We start from the raw sequence: 22500 nt of genomic DNA on the forward strand, positions 1-22500 counted from the left end.
TGGTTATCTAGCATATAGCATTTAATCTATATGCTATATGATAGCATATATGGTATGTTTAATTTGCTGGAAACTAATTGATCTACTGTATTGTTCACATACAGTTATTTATACATTATTGCAACCTCATTGTTTTTTGTTGTGAGGGAATAGTAAGATCTTTTTTATTCAACACCCTTGAGTAGTTATATGTAACATAGTAACAGTGTACCCGTGTTCAGAAAACCGAAACCAAATACAGCAAGAGAGATGTAGCAAATGTAGCAGACACAGATGTTCTGCAAATTTTAAAGCTATTTCTGTTAAATTCTTTCAGTGAGGTGAGAACCTTTATGATCTTGTAGCAAATTTCCACGTGGGCCTTATTATAACAAGAGTTTTGCTTTTCTGATGCAAGTAAATCAATGTTCTAACAGGTTGAGCTCCTTCCCTCCCAACTTCATCTCATTTTTCTTTCCTAAACTCTGGTCTTCTGAGCTGACAAACCAATCCATTAACCCAATGAACCAGACTGCATGTCTGCTTGTTTTTAAACTTTGAAAAATCGTTTATTTTCAGAAGCCCAACGTTAGTGAAAAACATACCCACCAGCTTAGGCTATGGAGCAGCTCTTAATGCAAGCTTGCAGGTAAAAAAAAATGAAATAATTCTTTTTTGTACACACTGATTATCTTCTTATGTGTGATGTATTTTATTTCTGCTTATACAGTGGTATAGAATTACCTGGTATGTTTATGTGGACCTGATGGTCATTCTAAATAACTGGGTTTATCATCCAAGTAAGTTGTATTACCTAGCACTGCAAGTAGTAGTTCTTATTTGTGCTACTTTTGATGTGAAGAAGCAAGAAGGACACCCTGTGGCAAAATCTGGAACATTCAGTTTTGCTGAAAATGTTAGATTGATAGAAGCTTTTGCAAATGCATGTGGATATGCATTAATATTTATCCAAGCTGTCATAAATGATTTCACATCATAGTGTTGGGGAACATGGTGCTCATGGCAAAAACTTTAAAGTTTAATTATAATATATAATTTTTATGCAGAAGAGGCAAATGTCAGGACTTTTTTATTTTGATTTAAGTTCTGGTCATTTTTTAAAGTATAGCAGCTGCCTGCATTATAAAGGAGCCATACATTGTGTGGAAGGGCAAAGGGGTTAAGTGTAATTCAAAGTCAAAAAATGATGTAAAACTAGAAAGCACCATGGATATCAGAACATAATTAATAATGGAAAATAATGAAACCTAAGCAAAAGAAAGAGTAGACCAGAAGTAGAAATGCTGTTATTTACAGAATGTGAAAATAATTGGAAATGCATAAAATCCTTCTGACCACTTCAACAACTACTCAAAATGAGCTGTTCTGTGTGTGTATTTTCCTAAATGTTCATACAAGTAAGAGTGCTATGTATATGTATGGGCTAATAATTTTGGTTTTACTTTTCATTTTGGTAGGCTGCACTGGCAGAGAGCAGTTTACCATTGCTAAGTAACCCGGGACTGATAAATAACGCATCCAGTGGCTTACTGCAGGCAGTCCATGAAGATCTCAATGGTTCGCTGGATCACATTGACAGTAATGGAAACAGCAGTCCAGGCTGCTCTCCTCAGCCTCACATGTAAGTGCAGTCAGCTCTCTTTCAAGAAAAAATACCTAGTCTAAGACACAATATTACTCAAAAGAGCTTTGAAAGGTGGTAAGTGAAACATCTGGAGCTATGTATTTGAAACTAAACATTTATATTAAAACATTTAAATAAATGAGTCTTCATTTACTTTGTAGTGGTTGCTATAAGCTTTTTTTTTGCCTTTTTTTTTTCTTGTAAAACCTCATCAGTTTGCTTGCAAGCTCTGAACATAATGGGGGGCTGATCTCTGTGGTCATTTTCAGAGCCTGGTTTGTAAGGTATAGTCAGAAGGTTCACACTGGAATTAGTTTTTAATTTTAACTATGACTCTCTGAACCATTTATGAACTGTAGTAGAGATATTGCCCGTTTATACAAACCGTAAAATGCAAAGTTTAACTGTTGCCCACAGTTTACATAGAAGCCAGTAAAGTGTAACTTTTTGCCTGTCATATAAATCAGTGTAATTACGTATTCAAGTTTAATTACTGGTGCGTCTGTATTGGCAAGGTTTATATGTTATATTTTATGCAAGACTACGATTCCTATTAATATTTAGCAGCTAACTATATCATTAATTACTCTAAATTCTTTCCCCTACCATCTTTTTAATGGAGCTGAGAGAGTGGAAGTATTAAAAATTGATGTATTGTGGATTTCAGAAATGTGTCTGAAGCTTTAGAAATGCCTGGCCTTAATCAGTGGTGTCAAACATGGCAGTTTCTTGTTTACTAAATAGTAAAACATGTATCTTGGAGGTATTGTTTCCCAGGTTATTTATATAATAATTAGCAGTGTGATATGTAACTAGACTTTGTTTTAAGTCTACTGTAAAATGATTTTTTAAGTCTATCTAAAATTATGTCCTTTTTTTTTATGTTTTAAAAAGCTGATCTCATTTGCCTTTTTTAATTCCGCTTTCTATTTCACATTTTAAATGTTCATTTTAATTGCTAGAGTGGGATATTTAACAGTAAGAGTAATTGAGACCAGACTCCCTTTTTTACTTATGCTCTGATGTGTTAAGAATCCATTTTGATCTGACCTTTTTTTAGGAAAAATATTTTACTGATTTTTTTCTTCTTTTGTTTGGCATGTTAATATATCTGTGATCACATAGAAATGTTTATTGTCATGCATTTAATTGTTTTATTGCACATTTATTCTACTTGCCTTTGAAAATAATACATTGTGAACATTCATGTATTTTATCAGGTTCCAAACCATTACTTTTTCAAAATGGAAAAATTTGTCTTTTGGAAGTGTCTTTAGATGTATTAAATAATACAAAAGAAGTAATAAAACTTGAAGTAGAAAGAACATGAATATATGCTCTTGAGAGTAACACTACTCTAAAACAAGTAAAGTGAGCAATCAGACAAAAGTTTTTATATCCCATGCTTGATGCTATCAACCATGCAGTGGGTAGCTTGAGGCCTTTTACTTTTAGCAGTTCTCCTGAGTATGCTAATGCTCTCTTCCTGTATAAAATGCCAAGACAATAAAACTTTAAAGAGCAAACAAGAGTTAGATCATGTGTGTTAAAAACAGCTACTTTACAGAAAAGAATGACACTTGCTATTAAAGTTGTTTTGTAAGTGTTAGGCAGATCTGTTTACATATCCTATGTTCTGTCTGCCATTCTGCTGGATAAACTGTGATATCTGTGCATATGATTATGTAGATATGGCTACATTTATAGCTGTGTTTATAGCTAAAATAATGCATATTGAAGTAATTCTTGCCTATAACAAAGGCAAATACCTTAAGTTACACCCTAACTCAAGATTGAGCCTTCCTCTCTCATTTTTATGATGTCATTTGTCAAAATAGGCATTTTCAGGACTTGCTGTGTTGATTTCTTTGAAACTTGTGAGGGCATGTTGCTCAGTTCTTGATAGACTGAAGCAACAATATGTAAATGCCTGAGACACCACTGGAGAAAGAATCTATCCACATTCATCCCTTGCAGCAAACTTAGTGCAAGAAGTCTGGGCTTCTGTGAGGCCAAGAGCCATTAGACAAAAGATGCAAGCTAGATGCCCACTCACTTGTGACATTTTTTCCTTTTCTTTGGGGGGAAAAAAGGGAATGAATGCAAACTGCAAGGAAAGGCCAGGATAGGAAGAGGCTTGCATGAGAGGCAGAGGACCAAGGAAGAAGAGACCTCTTCCTTGCCTCCATGACCACATTGGTCAGGGACCCTCATTTCTGTTACATAAGAAAATGAGAAAATAGTATAGATAAAGCAAAACAGAAGTAAAACAAGTGAGGAATATGGCAAATAACGAAGACACAATTTAAATTTTGCATTGCTCACACATAACATAATCTCTTTTTTCTTTTTTTAACTGAAAAATAGTTAATAGACTAGTGAAAAAAATTTTTTTTGATTTTACTGAAACAAGCACCTACTTACTTTTAGTCTCCTGAGAAGGTTCACCTAGGAAGTGTGGAGTAGATTAAGCCTCCATCTCCTGATTCCCAGGAAAATGCTGAAGCCACAACAGGAGGTACATGCTGAGCAATGTTGCCTGCCATCTTGTAGGTGGCACGTGCAGGAACAATGGAGCAAGGTATTAGAGAAAGAGGCAAGAGGTTGTGTGCAATTAAGAGATCAATGCATTCAGTTGGGAAGGTGCGGAGTTTGGATTCTAGACAAGCTTCCAGAGAGAAGCATTTGTTTGGTATTTCAGCAGCAAATGCAAAACAAGTCCCAGTGACAAAGTCAAGGATCTTTGTTTGGCATTTGGTTGTTAAAATTGTACTGACTGTCATTTTATCAGATATGATAAAACCACATGATAGCAAAACTGTCTTATTTTGGGATGATTGTATTAAATGTTTTTAGCATATTTTGTGTGTATGTGCAGAAATCAGTGTATCTGTGGTTGAGCATTGGAACATTATCAGAGACATTGATTTCTGTTATTGTAGTGCCTGAGCTACTGGGTGTCAGAAAGTGGGGAAATTGTTTCAGTTCTTGGATATGAACCTAGTACTTCATATCTGGTTTTGAAGAGACACAGTAGTAAGAGTAGTTAGAGTCATTAATTTACCCATCTGTGACCAGGTATCTTAACACAGGCAGGCAAATCAACTTCCTTAGAAAATAATCTCTGCTCATTGACTAGAGAAAGACAGGAGGTCTATAATTTCAAGTAACTGTATCACACTTCAACACTTGTTAAGTGCAGTGAGTCCATCCAGTGTATTTAGGGCACTTTAAGACCTCCAAAATTTTGGCCTCAGGTAATGAAATATAATCTGCTCCATTTTTTATGCTTTTGAATACTTACAAATACCACAGTAAGTTGTAGGTGTTTAACCATGGCCTGTTAGCTGGGATAATGCTTATATTAGTAATTACATAAAGCATCTGAAATTTTATTCTGTGTGCCTCCCAGTTTCCTTTCTCCATCTGATGAAAGGTGGCAATTCCATAGTCTAGGATGCAGCATATGAGTAGTGGAATCTTAAGTCCTAGTTTTTCTTTCTGTATTTCAGCAGTATTAAATCCAAGTTCTGTCTTTGACTGGTCTTCACATCTGATTCCTGGTGTGTAGGCTCTGAGTGCTTCCTTGACATAAGTCTTCACTGAGAAAGTGTGTTACTTATTGTGGGCATGTATGTTCTGTTCAAAATTTAAATTTCTTCTAAGATCAGTTGTCAACAATCAATATCAGGCAATTGTATTTTAAGTGAATGCTTAAGACTGTTTCTTCTTTGATTATTTCAACATGGACTACTTCTCTGAACTTATTGTGAGTTAGAGCTGATAAGCAACAGGTTTCAAAGCAACAAACAGAACTGAAGATATTTTATGCACAAAGATTCATTATTTATGTAAAACTAGGTGCTGCTAATCTTGCATAACAGTTGTACATGGATATAAGTTCCACAGTACACGCCTTTGGAGTATAAATGCAGAATTCTGAACTAAAGAAAACAAATCCAAACAAATGCAGTTAATGCTGGGTTGTGGGAAACATTGAAAAAAAGTTTTAGTATTCCTGTAGAAACAACAGCATTGGAGGAGACATGAGGTGATGCTTAGGAACAATAATGACAGTTCATGCACTACTGTAAATGCAACTTCTTTTTAACCTGTATGTAATAGACAGCATACTGCTGAAGAGCTTTGGTGGGATTTGAAGGTCAGTTCTTTCAGAAGTATTGCATTTATATTTTTAAATGAACAGCAGGATTGCAGTGAAATCAACTTTGTGCTATAACTTTTCCTGTCTCTATTATACATTCAAAAGTTCTCACTCTTGGGGATGGCAAGTAAGGGATGGAAATCAAGTTCAGCTATTTTTCTGGTGTTTGTCTCTGCATTTGTACTAGACTGATTACACTTCAGTGATTATTGCAACTGGCACAGACCCAGGTGTTTTATCACCAGAATATTTAGCGCATCACTAGCCCCCATGGTCATGGCAAATGCATCATGCTTCATTGTATGATCCTGGGCTGGGGGGGGGAAGGTATGATTTTCATCTGCAACTCTTCATAGCAGTTGAGGAAACAGAAAGAAATTGGTCATGAGAAAACAGGGAAAATGGCAGACTGAGAAAATGTAGTCTTACCATAGGAAACAATGGGGCGATAATACCATTCTATTAAAACTCACTGCAGCTCATTAAATAAGGAATGGAAGGAGTAAGAAAATGTTATAGGGTAAATAGATATCCCTCTGGTGAGATTTTGAGGAAGGGGCTTGTCATCATGGTTGACTCCCTGCTCACTCTGTGAGAGTGTAGACTGACAACGCAACTAAACTCATTCCAACCGACTGACCGAAATAATCTAGTTCTAACAGCAGATCCAGAATCCTGGAGTTAATGCCATTCTGATTTTTAAAATTTTAGTTTTTGACATCTTTTTTAAAAAAGTGAAAACAAGAAATGAGGTTTTAGAGTTGCTTCTCAAAAAGTGAGTTCATAGATCATCTCCTATATGAGTCTTTATGTTCAGCTATTATAGTGCTGTACTACCTAAGACGGGAATTGTTTGAAGCCAAATGTCAAGACACACATATATTCCATGAACTTTAAAGCTGTTTCTAGAAAATGTTATGGTGGGTTGTTATGAGAAAGGATAACTTTTGTCCAAATGAGCAAGAGTAATAGTCAATCTGAAAAAAAAAAATAAAAGGGAAAAAAATCTTATGCAGTGTAGTCCTTCGTCTTCGACTTTGTGTGGAAAAAGTGAGTTCCAAGCATCTATGGTTTCAGTCACCTTTTCTTTTTATTCTCCTGTTGTTCCCAACCCTTCTCCTTTACCTTTTCTCACTCTTGCCCTGACTGGATCATTTCTCTCTGCAGTTCTATCTGCATAATCATCAAACTTGTTATTTTTTTTCAAACTTTTTTATCTTTAAATTTTATTCCCAGAGGCAAATATGATTATTCTGCTCTAAGATCATTTACTTTTGAGGTGCTTCAGTTTGAAAGCATTCCATTGTCAGGTCGTTCCCATATCTGATTATTCCAGTCCCCCACTGTTAAGCTTTCACACCACTTACAGTAGGTTACCTATCATTCCAGTTTTAATCCCTTTCATTCCCTTGTTTCTTTAACTTCATAATGTTATAATGTTCCAATCCCCAGTCTTTCCTTCTTCTTTTTTTTTTTTTTTTTTGTTATCGTTTCATTGTCCCATTTCATGATCTCTTTGCATTTACCTTGGAGGCTTGTTCTGTTCTAGGGGACTGCTATGATCCAAGTCTCTTGTTCATTGTATAAGACTTGACATAGTGTATAAGAAAATAAACTCACGAAACACATCAATTAACAGGGGTGTAACAAGCATTATTAAATAGGTGAGAAGCATGTAATTGAGCAGATGAATGTGGTAGCAATTGCAGTATTTCTGGGTATCCTTGTTCATCAAAAACGTTTCACCTAATCACATGATATTTTAATGCCTGTATAATTTAATTTCACACATTTTTATTCATAAATCTAACATAAGGATGATAATGGGTAAAGAGACTTTGTGACAACAATTGACTTTTATTTTTATATGAAAAGAGGAACAGCTAGGAAATAGGACCTTAAAGGTTATAGCTTTTGTCTGAGCATATTCCCATTGAAACAAGTTTCTATTGTGAGAGTATGCAGTGAAATAATTTTGGCTTTTGTACAGAACCATTTACCTATGGACACGAATGGAAAAGTAAGCAATGATGTTTTGATTAATAATATTTTTCACCATTCCCATTGAAACAACTTTTCACTTGAATGTTTTCCTAAATATTTATATTCTCTTTTTAAAATTTTATTTTACATTACTTTACTTTTTAGTCCACTTGTCCTCTGTTTTTGCTTCTGTTCATCAATTTACTTATTTTCCAACACTGATGGTCTAGTTCTTTATCATTTCATCTCTAGCTTCTTAAATGTTACATGTCTTACTTTTGATCAGAAGTTGCTATTTCTTTTTTACATTATTCCAGCCCCAGTTGTTGCGCTTCTAGAGAACATTCCCGATGCTCTTAACAAAAAGATCACCCCAGAGATACAGTGCCTTCAGCTGAAAAGAGTCAGATCCCCATAGCATGGCTTATAGAAGTTGCTAGACTCCTGTGGGACTTCACAGAATCTTTTTGGAAGCTGTCTTGCTGAAAACTTTGTGGTACTGCTATGTGAATTCTTAGTCTATGGACAAGATACTTCTGCTTTTCACATAAAAGGTCTGTATAGGAAAAGGCAGCATCCTAAGTGTTGTTGCAGATGTTAAAATTTGTTTGACATTGCACAACTAAATTTCTCTGCAAACTCCTAAAATTAGTTCATAAGAGAGTCCTGTCTTTGCACAATGCAAAAGCTGAAAAGACAGTGCTGTTAAAGTGTATTTCTAAAACTGCATAGACAGTAACAAATTTTATCCACTATTGATGATTGCATTTGTTTAAGCAACTGTGATATTATAAGCCAAAATTTTTGAAAGTGGACTATCTAAATACTATTTCCTAAATACATGTGCCCAAAATGTGTCTTTAAATTTACTTATCACATAAAAAGTCAAATAAAAACATACAATTATATCCAGTTGATAACACTTATACATAGTTTAAATTATGATCCATAAATCCAAGCATTCCTTGAAAAATGTAAGACATTATGCTGAGAAAGTATTATTTGACTATTGCTTAATCTTTAGAATTAATAGAAAACTGGAGACTTTACACATTTTAAAAGACTAAAAATTCCCATTCAGGGTTGGGTTTTTTTAAGACTCTATAGATAAAGACTTCATCACATGTGAAACTTATGTGTAGGTCACGGTAAAGTTACTAAATCTCAAGATGGCTAAAGACATGATTATACCTGGTGAAGTCCATAAGCAAAAGCAAAGTTCCCAATCTTCTGGTGAAGTGCAGTTGTGTCTAAAAAAAGCCTTTGATTTACATCAGTGCTGGGAATGCATATGTGTGATACAACCCTGATGTAATTTCTGTTAGGGTTCAAACTGCAGGTATTCTGGTGGTTTTCTCCAAATGATCAGCAACATTGAAAGTGTATCTTAAATTAGCTGAATGTATCCAGTGGTCTCCCTCCTATACCAAGATTTTACCAAATTCTTTTTTCCACTGTACCCATTGCTAAGGATTTAATGATGTTGCAGAATCTTTGTATGATTGTGACCGCTCCACTGATGCTTTTTGAAGACTTTATTAAGCTTCTGATTGAGATGGATAAGGAGATATGTTTATTTGATGCTGTATTATGCTATGATAGTAGTAGTCTGGGTAATTAGAGACTTCCCCCAAAATTGATTTTTATTTCTCTTCATGTTTTTCCTCCTTCTCTTCATTCCTTGCAAATTTGGCATTATCAGACATTGTAGCTGAAAAAAATGACCTCAGAGGTTTTATCTCCTCTTGCTCTAAGAACACAGGAGATAAGAATCATGTTGTGGGCAACCATTTATTACAATTCCTCTCCTAAAACTATCATAGTCCATCTCAAATTTGAAAGACATTGTGAAACTTCATTCCTTTGATGATTATAAGCCATATTCCAATTTCCAGGCTAAATATATTCCAATTTAGTTTCACTGATATGGGTTTTAGTTTAGAGTCTCTTTTACTCATCCTCATGTTTCACAAATGTATTCTAGAGAACACAGTGTGAGCCTTGCATCTTTATTTTGTAGACCAAACAGACTATTTCTGATAGATCAGACTGTCCGTTTTCCTCATGTGTCTGCAAGCCATTCCATAAAAAGACTCAGTTTGGATTTAGTTATGGTGGGTAGGTATTAACAGGTTTTTTGAAGAATTCCAGATGTGCTTGTATGTAATGTGTTTCTTCTTTGTCTCTGTTCCTGTGGGGAAAAAGCTTATTTCAGCTATATTCAGCTAAACTGTTATGGTTTCTTTTAATATACACTATTATGGATGGATTGGGGGCCCTGTTGTGGGAAGTGCTGTACAAAGGCAAAACAAAAAAGTTTGTCAAATCCCTACCCCAAACTCTTACAGTCTCTAGGTAGTAATTGAATTGCTTGGGTTTTGAGAAGGACCTTCAGATGCAGTTTGAATAGAAGGTGTATATTACTTACAGTTCTGTCCCCCTGTAGGACAGCATCACTTCATTTAGAGAAAGGTTTGACACAAAGCCAGTTGCCATTGACTGTGCTATAGGTACATAAAGCCCAGAGGCAAACCGTGCCTGGTGGCATGCCATGAAATGAGCACCCATCAAGTAGTTTTCTGTAACTATCATGCCCTTTGATTCATAACATTATGAGAGAAATAATAATGTACTTGTATCTATCTGGAGCTACTGGAAGTGCAATTTAAACCATATATATATTTATTTTGTAGCAAGATATATACAGATGTATTAATGACAATTGCATTGGACTGTATATATTACATTCACCAGGAATACCCTGCCCTGTGAAGCTGAAGTCTGTGTTAAGCACAGGCCAAAGTACATGGTTAAGAGGCAGGATATGTTTATCTAGGCTCTGTGATATCTCAGATATTTCCTAATCAACTCAGTCTGCAGACAGACTGTATTTGTGTTTTCTTACAGAAATGATACAGATATAGCATATTCATCTGACGTGTTGCTCTTCACATCTAAATGGTAAATCTGCAATAGTATAAAAATGGGAGGCACGATATTCATATGCTAATATGAATATTCACATGTTAACAGTTTGGTGAAATGTTCTGAAAAATGTTAGAATGACTGGATGCAGTCTTTCTTAATACTAGAGGCTGATGACAAATATGTGCTGACAAAGATACTTGGCTGTTGAGAGCATGCTTAACAGGAATGTTACAAGCTCTGTCTTCCACACAGTTCTTCTGCTTGGTCTTTTCTGAAGACTGGGGAAAGATTAAAAACACTAGTTTTATTGAGAAGGGAGGAACTAGGTGGGAAATAATTACAGACTTTAGAACACTGTTCAGAGAAGGTGGGAAAGAACTTTGGAATGGGACAAGAAATAATTGACTGGTATTTTGGCAAGAATAGTTAGGATAGACACCAGAAAAAACACCTTTTTGAATTTAGGATAATAAAATGCTGATAATATGTACCAGCACAGAAAGTCTTTGGAACCACTGATACTGGAAGCTTCTAAGAATAAAGTAGTCAAAAGTGATTTAGCTATAAATGACCCTACTTTGGGGTTGGGAAAGTAAATTAAGAGATTTTATGATCTCTTGAAGTTCCTTCTAACCCTGTTTCCTTTTATCCGTATCATAAATCTTGAAAATGTAGGGGCTTTTTCATGTGTGCCATGTTTTACAAAGATAGCTGAATTGTCCATATCCATTTATTTTGTATTTTGGAACAGCTATCATTGCAAAATTCTTTTAAGTACTCTTATTTTTATGATCAAATTGAAGGTTGGCTTCACAGAGCCAACATAGTGAGCATAAAATTCAGTTAATATGAGAAATGTCAGCAAGGGTAGTGCAGAAAGTCCTTAACAGGCCAGTTTGACCCAATTGTCTGTGTTGAGTGTGGTGTCTGGTTCTACTTGTTAAATACTACCATCAGGAAAAAAAACCAAAACTGAAGAGCTGGCCTTTCTCCAGGCTTGTTCTAGTAAACTAAGCTAGGCCAGCGGTCTTGGGAACCCAGAGAGGCCCCAGCTGACTGGAAGCTGGTGAATGTCATCCCAATTTCCAAGAAAGGCAAGAAGGAGGACCCTGGAAACTGCAGGCCTGTAGGTCTCAATTCAGTGTCTGGCAAAATCACAGAAGACCTTATTCTGGGAAGAATTGAGGAAAAAAAAAATAAAAGAGAAGGACAACACAGTCATTGGTCACAGCCAGCACAGCTTCATGAGTGGGAAGGTCAGGCTGTCAAACCTGATTTCCTTCTATGACAAGATAACCCACCTATTTGATCTAGGAATGCCAGTGGATGTGATCTTTTTGGTCTTCAGTAAAGTTTTTAACACTGTCTCTGACAGGATCCTTCTGCACAAAGTGTCCATCCCACAGCTGGATAAACACTTTATGTGATGGGTGAGCAACTGGCTCATGGGTCAGACAGAAGGGGTTACAGGGAAATGAGTGACATCAGACTGGTGACCTGTCACTAGTGTAGTTCCTCAGGGCTCCATCCTTGCCCCTGTGCTCTTCAAAATCCTTATGAATGACATGGATTCAGGATTGGAAGGGATACTGAGTTTGCCAATGACGCTTATCTTGGAGAAGCTGTCAACTACCTTGAGGGAGTTGTTCCATACGATTTATCTGATCAGCTCTATGTTTCTCGAGTTTTATTGATGTAAAAGTTTTCAACAGAAATAGAAAAACAACTTTAAAAACAATTTTATATAGCATGTATTTATATTAAAATGTACAAATGCTACATATAGCGCAGTCCAATTTCTCCCTCAGCTTTTCTAGGATCATTGAATAGCTTTCCAGATTTTGCATAGAGAATATTTATTGATTCTAACCCACAAATAACACTGAGGTACTTAATTGCTGCTGCTAAGTTTCTGTGTAACTGGTACAATTTTTAAAACTTCCCAGCCATTAGTCAGTACAGAGCGTGCCAGATCCACAACCTCTTGTCTTGAACTTTGTTGTTTCTGGGCTTGCTATTTTTTATGGTTCTTCAATAACCCCAAAAATATTCACACTGAAATCTCTAGTACTTTGTCGTTTTGCTTTGAAATTTTGCCTTAAAAACTTCTGTGCTGTTTCTCCCTAATACTTTTCTTTGTTTAGCATGTTAACTTTAGACGTTTGAACTAGATGCAGTTGACGGGTTGAAAGACTTTAGAGGCCTGTGCCCTAAGCTAAATTCTAGTCAAGTTTTTACTTTCTTGTGGTTGTATCACAAGGAAAATACATTTATTTAGACACCAAAGGGAGCAAGCAAATGTCAAGGATGGGAATTTTAGTAAGAGTTGCTAGAATCAGAAAATCTATGTTAATGTTATCTTCTTAGTCAGAACTTGATTCTTAAAAATTTTGATCCTGTAAGAAGGGCTAATTGTAGGTGAGTTTTAAGCCTCATTTGATATTTAAAGAAAGTGTATTCTTAATCTGCCAATTTTTCTGAAAGATGTCTTTATCTATGTTCAAAATTTAATATATTAGTGCAAATGGTGTATCCATATTTATAGTCTTTGCCTTTTCTTGTCAAGTCTAAAAGTAATATTAATTTAAAAAGAGAACCCCAAACAATAGACAAAACACTAAGACCTGCTCAATTTAATTATAAGTTTCATAAGATAAAAAAATCCTCTGTATGTTTTCACTGCCCATTTTTAATCAATGAAATATTTTACTTTGTTAAAGGAAAATGACATTGTCAAATCGGTCAATTTATAGTCTAAAAGTTTTTCTATACAATGCTAATTTTTTTGTAGTAAGCTAAAAGAAAGAACAGAACATGTTTGATTGTTGAAGATTTTTTAAAATTATTTTCAACATTTTTTCCACTCAGACTCCTTACTATAAAGTCGAAATTCTTCAAAACTTGTTTTGCATATTTTCCTTTTCATTTTGGTATGCAACCAATGGCCATTTTCAGACTTTCCTTCAAAAAGAAACTCTGTGTTTTAACGGTTCCTAATTTGAAGAGAACCTGTTGATAATTGTATGTGCTTGGGCTGGCCCAAATGGATAGGGCAGGGAGCACCAAGCACCAGCTCCAGCCTCTTCAGGATCAAATGTATTTGTATATTTGTAGATAAGCAGATAAGTCATCCCTGAGTTGGGAAGTGCATATGCTATAGAAAGGAAAACGAGAGGTTTGCTCCTAGCATCCCTGAATTAATGGCTAGATGACTTCTGCAGTGTGAAGGTCAATATGTGTTAAAACATTTTTCCTTTAGATTAATGATAGATGGCATATTGGAATTACTGAATATCTAATATTTTTAATAGGATTTAAATATGTAATATTTAAATTTTGAAAATCAGAGCACATTAACTGTGTAACATACTGAGGATTTTAGAAACTTCTCTTTTGCAGTTGCATTATGCCCTTTTATTTTTATAATAAATTAGTAGTGTGATAACTATAAGGATAAAATTATTATAAATCATAATAAATTAAATAAATATTAAACACTTACGTTTGAGGCAAAGGTGAATGTGTTCTTTTTTCCATGTTTCCATATTTTTAGTACCTCACTATTACTCATATCTCCAAGCCTCTACTCTTATGTTGACTTCAGAGGCAGCTAAATTAAATTGATTCAAAGTTTCCTCCCACAGGTATGATTCCCATGCCATAGGTCACTTCTGTTGTTCTTTCCTGGATTCTTCTGTATGGTTTTTGGGATAAGTGAGTAATAGCTGAAGGGTAGTCAGGTACATTGATTATAGAAGTTGAAGTGAGGGCCTGCTTACAAATACTTAAACATTTTTTATATAATTATTGTCATTGTTCTCTCCTAGTTAGTCTAACATACTGGGTTTGACTCCTCAAGCAGAAGCACCATTGAAAGATTCATAATATATTTACCAAGTGGTTATAGTAGATGGATGTATATGAGTAGTTTATTTTCTTTCTTTTGTTTGTCAGCAGTAAATTGATTTTGCCATGAATTGTCAGCTTTGGGTTTTTTTCACAGTTAACTTCACATATAACTAATATATATATATATATACACACATGTATATATGTATATAATGTTGTTATCTCTGTTTATATCTTCAAGGCTATTCATAATTCTTTTCAAAATAGAAATCAAATGTAGGATCTTAGAGACTTGCTGCTAAACTACCTCTTTGTTGTGATATAATCTTTTGTTCTTCATTTAATTACTTTTATTACTGACAAGTCTTTGTGTCTACTTTTAGTATGAATTGGATTTTTGGAAGTTTCTCACGGGAATTTGTGAATTTAAATACGCCCATCTGCTTCCCTTGTTTACTGCAGCATTATTCTTGGAAGGCTCATAGAGCAAGTAAAATTACTGGCCTTACATATACTTGTTATTCCACCTCATTCATCTGGTAGAAAAATATGTGTTTCACATTTGGTTATTCCCCCTTCTCCCCAAGCGTTCTGTCAGATGCATTACATATTTTACTTACATCTTCTGTGAATAAACTTCAGAAGCAAGATCATGGCTTTAATGAAGTCAAGGGGAATTTTCCCATTGACTTAAATGAGATCTGGAGTTCATCCAAGGAAACTCTTTGTCTTTACGTCTTTGGCTTTCCCTCATTTCTTATTCTGCTTTCAGTCACTCCGAATAATTCCTAATCTCCTTCTGATATTTCTTCTAACTTCTTACAGTCCCATTTCTCAACTTCAGTTTCTCAAAATATTTTTATCTTTGTTTTCCCTTTTATTTTCTTTTTTTCTAAATAAGACAAGGAGCTCTCCCAAATCTGAAATCTTTTGATTTGGTCTTTGAAACTTTTTACACTCTTACTACTCTATAACATTAGCAAAATCACTAATGTTGAAATCCAGAACAGTTTTATCCATTCAAATACAAGCAAGAAATATTTTCTCATTTATTCTCTCTATTTATGTCAAGACTAATTGGCTATGCCCTGTTAACCAGTAAGTTAGTAAGTTTTTTTTAAAGGCTTGAGTTTATTTTTCCTGCTAATATAAGTGTAATGTCTTAATATTTTCTGCTATCGATATTTCCCTAAACCCCAAAAGGTATAGATAAAATCACTCTTTTTTTCTTTTTTTTTTCTTTTTCCTTTTTCATCATTAAAGAGCCCTCTTACTACTTCCTTTCCAGACACCCTATCACCCTATGTAGCTTGTGGCATATTCCTCTCTTTAAGATAGCACTATATTTTCTCTTAGTTCAGATTTTCAGATAATAATGAGTATCTTCATGCTGTCCCATTCCCCTCTGATACTAGACATACATAGGCACTCATATACAGAGTAGCTTTCCTTTGCTATTTTCATGCTAGATCTTCACATCCAGTTATTACTTGTTCTTGACTTTGTAAGTCTTACATTTGCAACCTGGGTATTCTCTGATTTCTCCTGGAATGCTGAATATGCTGGGACCCATTGTGTTTACATCTTATATGATGCAGGATGGATCTCTTTCTCATTAGGTTTGCACATGGTATCAAATTAGGGGAACAGTCAATACACGTAAGGGTAAGATGGCCATTGAGAGGACCTGTATGGGCTGAAGGACTTGGCCAAGAGGAGCTTTTTGAAATGCCATGCCTTGCACTGAGGAAGGAGAATCCCCATCTGAATCCATTTTTGGCACCTCAAATTTAAGAATTACAGCAGTAAACTGGGGCGAGTTCAGCAAAAGTCTGCACACATGGTCAGAAGAAGAAGCAGTTACCTTCTGGGGAGAGTCAGAGAGAGCTAAACTAGATCAGCCTGGAGAAGAGGGGGCTTTGAGGAGACCTGACTCTCAGTACCTATAGGAAGATAAGCAAGAAGATGGAAGCAGGCTCTTAATTTTGGTGGTAGAATGAGAGACAGAGGGCATAAGTTAGAATGAATCTTTCAGACTGGACATAAAGAAATATGGATATATATCCTCTTTCCTCATGAGGACAGTGAGGCAGTGGATGGGGCTGTTGACAAGCAAGTTGTGTAGTCCATATTCTCTAAGGTTTTCCAAACCTGACCAGATAAAATTCCAAGCCATCTGTTGTGACCTTTTGTCTGTGCCTTCTTTAGGCAGCAGGTTCACCTAGAGATACTCTGGAGCCCTTAAACTGCATTATCCAGTGATCCTAGTGTGAGTTTTCTTTAATATAGAACCATTGAGAGAGTGGGCAGAAGCAATGTAGCAATTTTAGCAATCAGGTGTAAGGAGAAAGATGATCTAGATTTTGTTTCACAGATACTAGTGAAGTCATATCAGGTGGTCACAAAAGGGATGGATCTTAGATGCAGCAATAACTGAGTTTACATCTTTTTTAATTCATTAAAAAAAGAAAAGTTGTGGTTGTGAAGACCAGTTTTATGCAATCGGTAATTATGTGGTTTGTGATTATTATTTTTCTTTACCCCTGCTCCAAGGGACTTACCTCCCTTTATTGTAGTGGAGTTTAAGGGAGGGCATGAAGAGCACTAGCTGCTTCTACACCTACTGCTAAAATTTTATCAACCGATAGTATAAATAGGAAAGTCTAGTTTAGAGGTTGTAAAAGCAATAACTGACTTACAAAAACTCATTCATTCTTGCTCCTACCTTTCTTGATGTGCCAGAGGCACTTTGTGACCATTGATCATTAATTCCATCTTATGCCATCTCCTCTAGCAATGAACTAAAGACAAACTTTAGTGGCCTAATTATCTATTCCTGTGAACTTTTATCTCCTGTCAGCATCTGCAGCAGGGCCTGCCAGCTAGGACTGTTTGTTGCCTCTGCTTTCCATTGCCAAGTCAATGCAACTGCCAGCTCCACCATGGTAGACTTGAAATCCTTGCTGATGGATAAAATGATAAACATGAAAATAAGTATATTTCAAAGGTATACTTAGTGCTTCAGTGTTGCATTTCAGAAAATAAAAGGATGTTACTTCCAATTTTTTTTCTCAAAATAGCTCTTGGTTGGCCCAGGGTGTAAGGGTGTAATTTGAAAGTGGCAGGTTGATAAAGCACATCCATAAAAACCCCCACTGAAGAGCAGTGCTTCTACAGGATTAGAATTATATTTCTGATCTTCCACCAGGATATTGTAGCTCCACTCTCTCCTTAGTGAAATGAGGTAGCACACCCTCAGCTTCCTGTGAAGGGTATGTGACAACAGGACCTTTCTCCCTGTCTTTTTAAAGCCAGAGATTTGCAAATAGGCATTATTTTATCTAGAAATAATGCCACTTCTTCATCATTTCAGTATATGTGATAAATACATGTGGGAAGTGTTCTTCAAGGAGGAATAATAATGGATTCTGTGACAGTTGTAGCATATTTAATTACTCGTATAATACTTTCTTCGTTTCTCAATATTTGGATTCGTATCTCCCTATGTGTCTGTACATATGCACATTAATAAACAGAAAAAATACTCAGAAAAATTATTTAGAAAAAATAATAAAACTGTTTATAATAGCGTAAAATTGTAGAAAGACAGAGTAAGAATTGTATAACATGAAAATATTACAGGATTTGAGGATTTGTCCCCATTTTTCTTGCAAAGTATAAATATAAAAATTTTAAATCTGAAATAGTGAAATGGAAACAAAAGCTTTTCTTTCAATATTGCCGTGGGATATCCTACAGGTCTATAACTATATTGGCAAGATAGGTCTTCCTAAAGATATAATAGTTCACCTCTATTAAAAGAGAGACAGCAAAGAAGTTGTACATAATACATTTCAACATGTTAAACTTGGAAAATGTTTAATGCAAAGAAGTCTTTAGAAAGCAAAAATGCTTCAGATAAAAATAAATATTTTAAAACTTTTTCATATGTGAAAATATGAAAGTATACACAAATTATTAGATTGGCCACAGAATTATTTGAGCTTAGTAGCTCACCTTGTTGGCTTGGACACAAATATTTTCAAACTTCTGCAGTTTGAAGAATTCTGTAACTATGGATCTTCTCCCAGCCTTTACACTTTACACTTTGTGTAGCTGAATAAAAATTGCACTTGTAGTGCAGGGTGCCCGCTACATAAAAGAATTGAGGGCAACTGTTGGTAATAAGCAAAACCATAAATAAAAAATGCAGGTGTCTGATACTAAAAGTTACACTGGAAAAGTGAAGTTCTGTAAAAGCATTCGGTTTCTTTCTTTTCATTACTGAAGCACAGTAATTGTGAATAGTGATAGTGGGTACATAGTATAGTTGAAGAAATATCTGCAGATTAACCAATTGGTTTTGAAGATGTAATGTTTGTGGGCTTAAGGCTGTCTACAGAATTGTGAGGAAGAATGGATCAAATAGAACATCAGCTGGTTTGAGAAATAGTTAAAGTTGCTTGAGAGCTACCTGATTATTTAGTTTGGTTTTTTTAACTCTTAAGAAACTCTATTTGTTTAATGGACAAACATAAACTCAAAGAAAATCAATGTAGTTTGCCACGACACATATGGCTTAGAAATTTTTCAGTCCCAAAGATTCCCCTGGGAAAATTTTCTTCATCTAAGTTTTAGAAAATTCATCATCTTTATACACTTCTATATGAAGTCACTTGGAAAGCTAGTGAGTCAATAGTATCAAAATTAAAGTCTCACACAAAATAAGCTTGGGAGGGACTTAAAGACATGATGTAATTTATTGCCCTTTGTGCCATTGAATACCAAAGTAAAAAACTCCCTAGTGTTACTAGGTGCCTAAGTCTCCATAGCAATACAAAATACTTTCAGCTGCAACCCAGCAAAAAGATTATCCTTTCATGATTTTAGACTGATTGTTGCAACCCCTGAGCAGAATAAAAAGGCACCAAAAGAGCTTAAAAGAATTACATGACTTGTTGCAAATCATATTCTTGGCTACAAAGCTCACAGAAGGCACATTGACCTAGGCAGCTTCTCTCTCTCGACATCTACCACCACTTCAATACAACGCCAAAAGTGAAGTATTTTCCCTGCTAGTCATTACATTGATTTAACTGCCTAAATCTCTCTGCCATGATGTCCCACAGCACTTTTTCTTAAATTATTTTAGCAGAACATTAAAGATTTCTGGTGGATATGGGCAGCAATATTTAGACGACCCAGATCTGAACTGAGGAGTTTGTTCACTGGGAATCCTAGAGGGGTTGAATCCTGGAATTTTCCTGGCAGCTTTCAGAATTAATGACTGAACTTCTTGCTTTTTTTTTCTTCTTTTTCACATATACAAATGAGAAATGAACTAATGAACTAATTCTTTTTTTTTTTTTCTTGTATAGAATTGCATAAAAAATATACAGGGAAACTTAAATTGTTAAATCTCTTGTTTGGAAGAAGAAAAGGATTACTGTAGTAACACAATGCTAGTGGTTATAAAAGACATTGTCTGCCTTCATATGTTTTCCAAAGAATAATTGAATCTTTTATTCAAAGCTTAGAATGAGTCCTATTTTACTAAAAAAATCTGAAAATTGTTGTAATTATTTATATTTTCTTGTCCTGAGTTTCCACTGCAGTTTTGCTTTATTTGGTATCCCCTTATATTAAAGTTGATGTGAAGTGCATCCACTGTAGAAAATGTGCTATTCATAATTAAGAATATTGTATCAAGTATATTTTCTCCTTGTTGACACCAGCTCAACTCAATTTAATTAAGAAATCATGTACTTGGTTATATGATCTGGTTGTTTTCTTGTCAGCAACAGCTCATGTTCTGATGTTTAGAAGTTGAATGTAACACTTGTTTTGTTGCTGTTGTGTAGATTTTAGCAGGATTTTCATAACTATTGTACTAAACACATTTTCCCAAAGTAGGATCAGGCTTATCTTCCCCAAAATTCAGAAGACAAGTTCACCTTGTATCAGATGAGTTATTGCAGACTTTGAGAATTTGGCTTCATCCCTAAATATTTGAAAGGTACTTTACACATTCCTTCCTAGTAGATACTTATCCCTCAGCTGCCTGTCCTGCTATCTTTCTTTTTCCTCTGAAAACACAGAGCTCTTCTCCAAAAGCCTATAGTCTTCATAAGGCCTTTGTAAGTGTCCAACAACTGTTGCCTGTCTCCTGGCAGTAATTCCAGTTAAATGTTAGAAATTGTGATTTCTTTAAGGATAGAGTATGCCGTTGTGATTTGACAGTTAGTTGCAAGGAGTGAGAGAAAAATCTTCATGTGAAGCTGTAAAGCATGCAGAAGAATGAATGTTTGAGGCAGACACAGAGAAAGAGGAACTTCATGTTCTGCAATCTATGAGCAAAGAAAAAGCAATGCATTGAGATGAGTAGGCAGATCTGCAAGATATTAGAATCCTTCTTTTATATTAAAAACATCTCTCACAGAGAATATTATTTTGAAAGTGCTGGGTACAGGAAAAGTCTTCTTTATAATTGTAGATCCATCAATTGTAAAGAAGGTAATCCATGGAAATGAGGATGTTCATTTGTTTATATCTTTACCAAAAAGTTCTTTGAAATAATTTAGCATATTTTTTTGCTGCTGCTGCTGCATTCATCTCCTTGCTTTCTGTTTGTGGCCTTGCATTGTCACCCTGAGCTCAGGCAGAGGTGTATTTTGCCAGCATTTCTTCAAAGGAGAGAGGCATTTTGATGAGGACATTTGGACATGGTGTCACACTTGTACTTGCTAAGAGATGTCTCCGTCATCCCTTTATTATCCCAAAGAGTTAGCAGGGACTTAACATACTTCTCACAGATGTGTACCTAACTCCAAGGATGATTTAGGAAAGGCCCAAAAAGATGGGGACTCTCGGCCTCCCCCAAAAACCTGTTTCAGTGCTTCACTGTCTATACTAATTTTTAACTCTAGCATCTGACCAGTTGCTCTTTCTATAGCCTAAGACATCCATTTTTCAGTCTTTCATCATGTAACAGGTTTTTTTTCCTAATTCTCTACCAGGGCTTTTTCAAGTTGTTGACATCTATGAAATTAATAACAATGTTCTTCATTCTATCTTCATTGTCATTAATAAAAAGTCTTGACTAGTTCTGAGCACGATTGGTTCATCAAGAAATTATGCAAAACTTTCCTAAAATACAGATTCCAATTATATAGTAGATCACAAAGTTTTGATCTCAAGTCCAAAATCACTAAGCTATGGGTTTTAGAGTTTGAGTAGCATATATATTAATAAGAAGTCATGGAATACAGAAATATTTATTCAGAATTTATGTTTAAATACTCCGCACTTCACATGGGAATTTGTTCTTAGCACAATTCTCCTACATTGTACAACAAATTAGTGGTGCAAAATTTTGCAAATAATCACATTAAATGTATTTCTGTCTGTATATACACAAATCTTCAAATCTTCTTTTGCCTATGGAAAAGAAAAAGAAAAGCTTTTTGGTTTTCATATGTATCTTATATAGTTGCTTCCTTAGAACATATATAAAATACATCTCAAACCAAAGTTCATGCCTGAACTTTGCCTTTCAACCTTTGATTTTGGAAAACAAAGTCTAGAGTTGAGATAAATGTTTGTTTCATGAGCCAATGTGTTTTTCCTTGTATTTACTCTTCCAGAAAGAGATGCTTGTATGGCAGTGTTTTCTAAAGCTTAGAAAGCTTTCTTAAGCTTCTGGCAGAACAGTCTAGGAAATTTATTTCTGTGTGGACATCTGAACTGCTTGATTTTTAGTCTTGATTTGCTGTTAATTTGTAAGATAGTATAGTTGAAAAAAAATTATTCATGATTACTCCTTTAAGATATGAATCCTTCCACAGATTAGTCATCAAATTAATCTTTGAACTGTCCTTGCAAAAATGTGGTCTTCAATACTAAAAAATTACAATACAAGAGGAACTAATATCTTAATGTGTAGTGAATTTTT

General features: G+C 35.1%; 1 protein-coding gene across 1 annotated transcript in view; it reads left to right on the forward strand.

Annotated features, from left to right (window-relative positions):
- The window catches only part of FOXP2 (forkhead box P2), a 349338-nt gene that overhangs the window by 317632 nt on the left and 9206 nt on the right, over nucleotides 1-22500 (forward strand). Inside the window, 2 exon segments of the mRNA XM_005420925.2 lie at nucleotides 559-628; nucleotides 1458-1621. Of these exon segments, the coding sequence (XP_005420982.1) occupies nucleotides 559-628; nucleotides 1458-1621 (234 nt within the window).

Source organism: Geospiza fortis, unplaced genomic scaffold (assembly GCF_000277835.1).
Source record: "Geospiza fortis unplaced genomic scaffold, GeoFor_1.0 scaffold195, whole genome shotgun sequence".
Classification (NCBI taxonomy): domain Eukaryota; kingdom Metazoa; phylum Chordata; class Aves; order Passeriformes; family Thraupidae; genus Geospiza; species Geospiza fortis.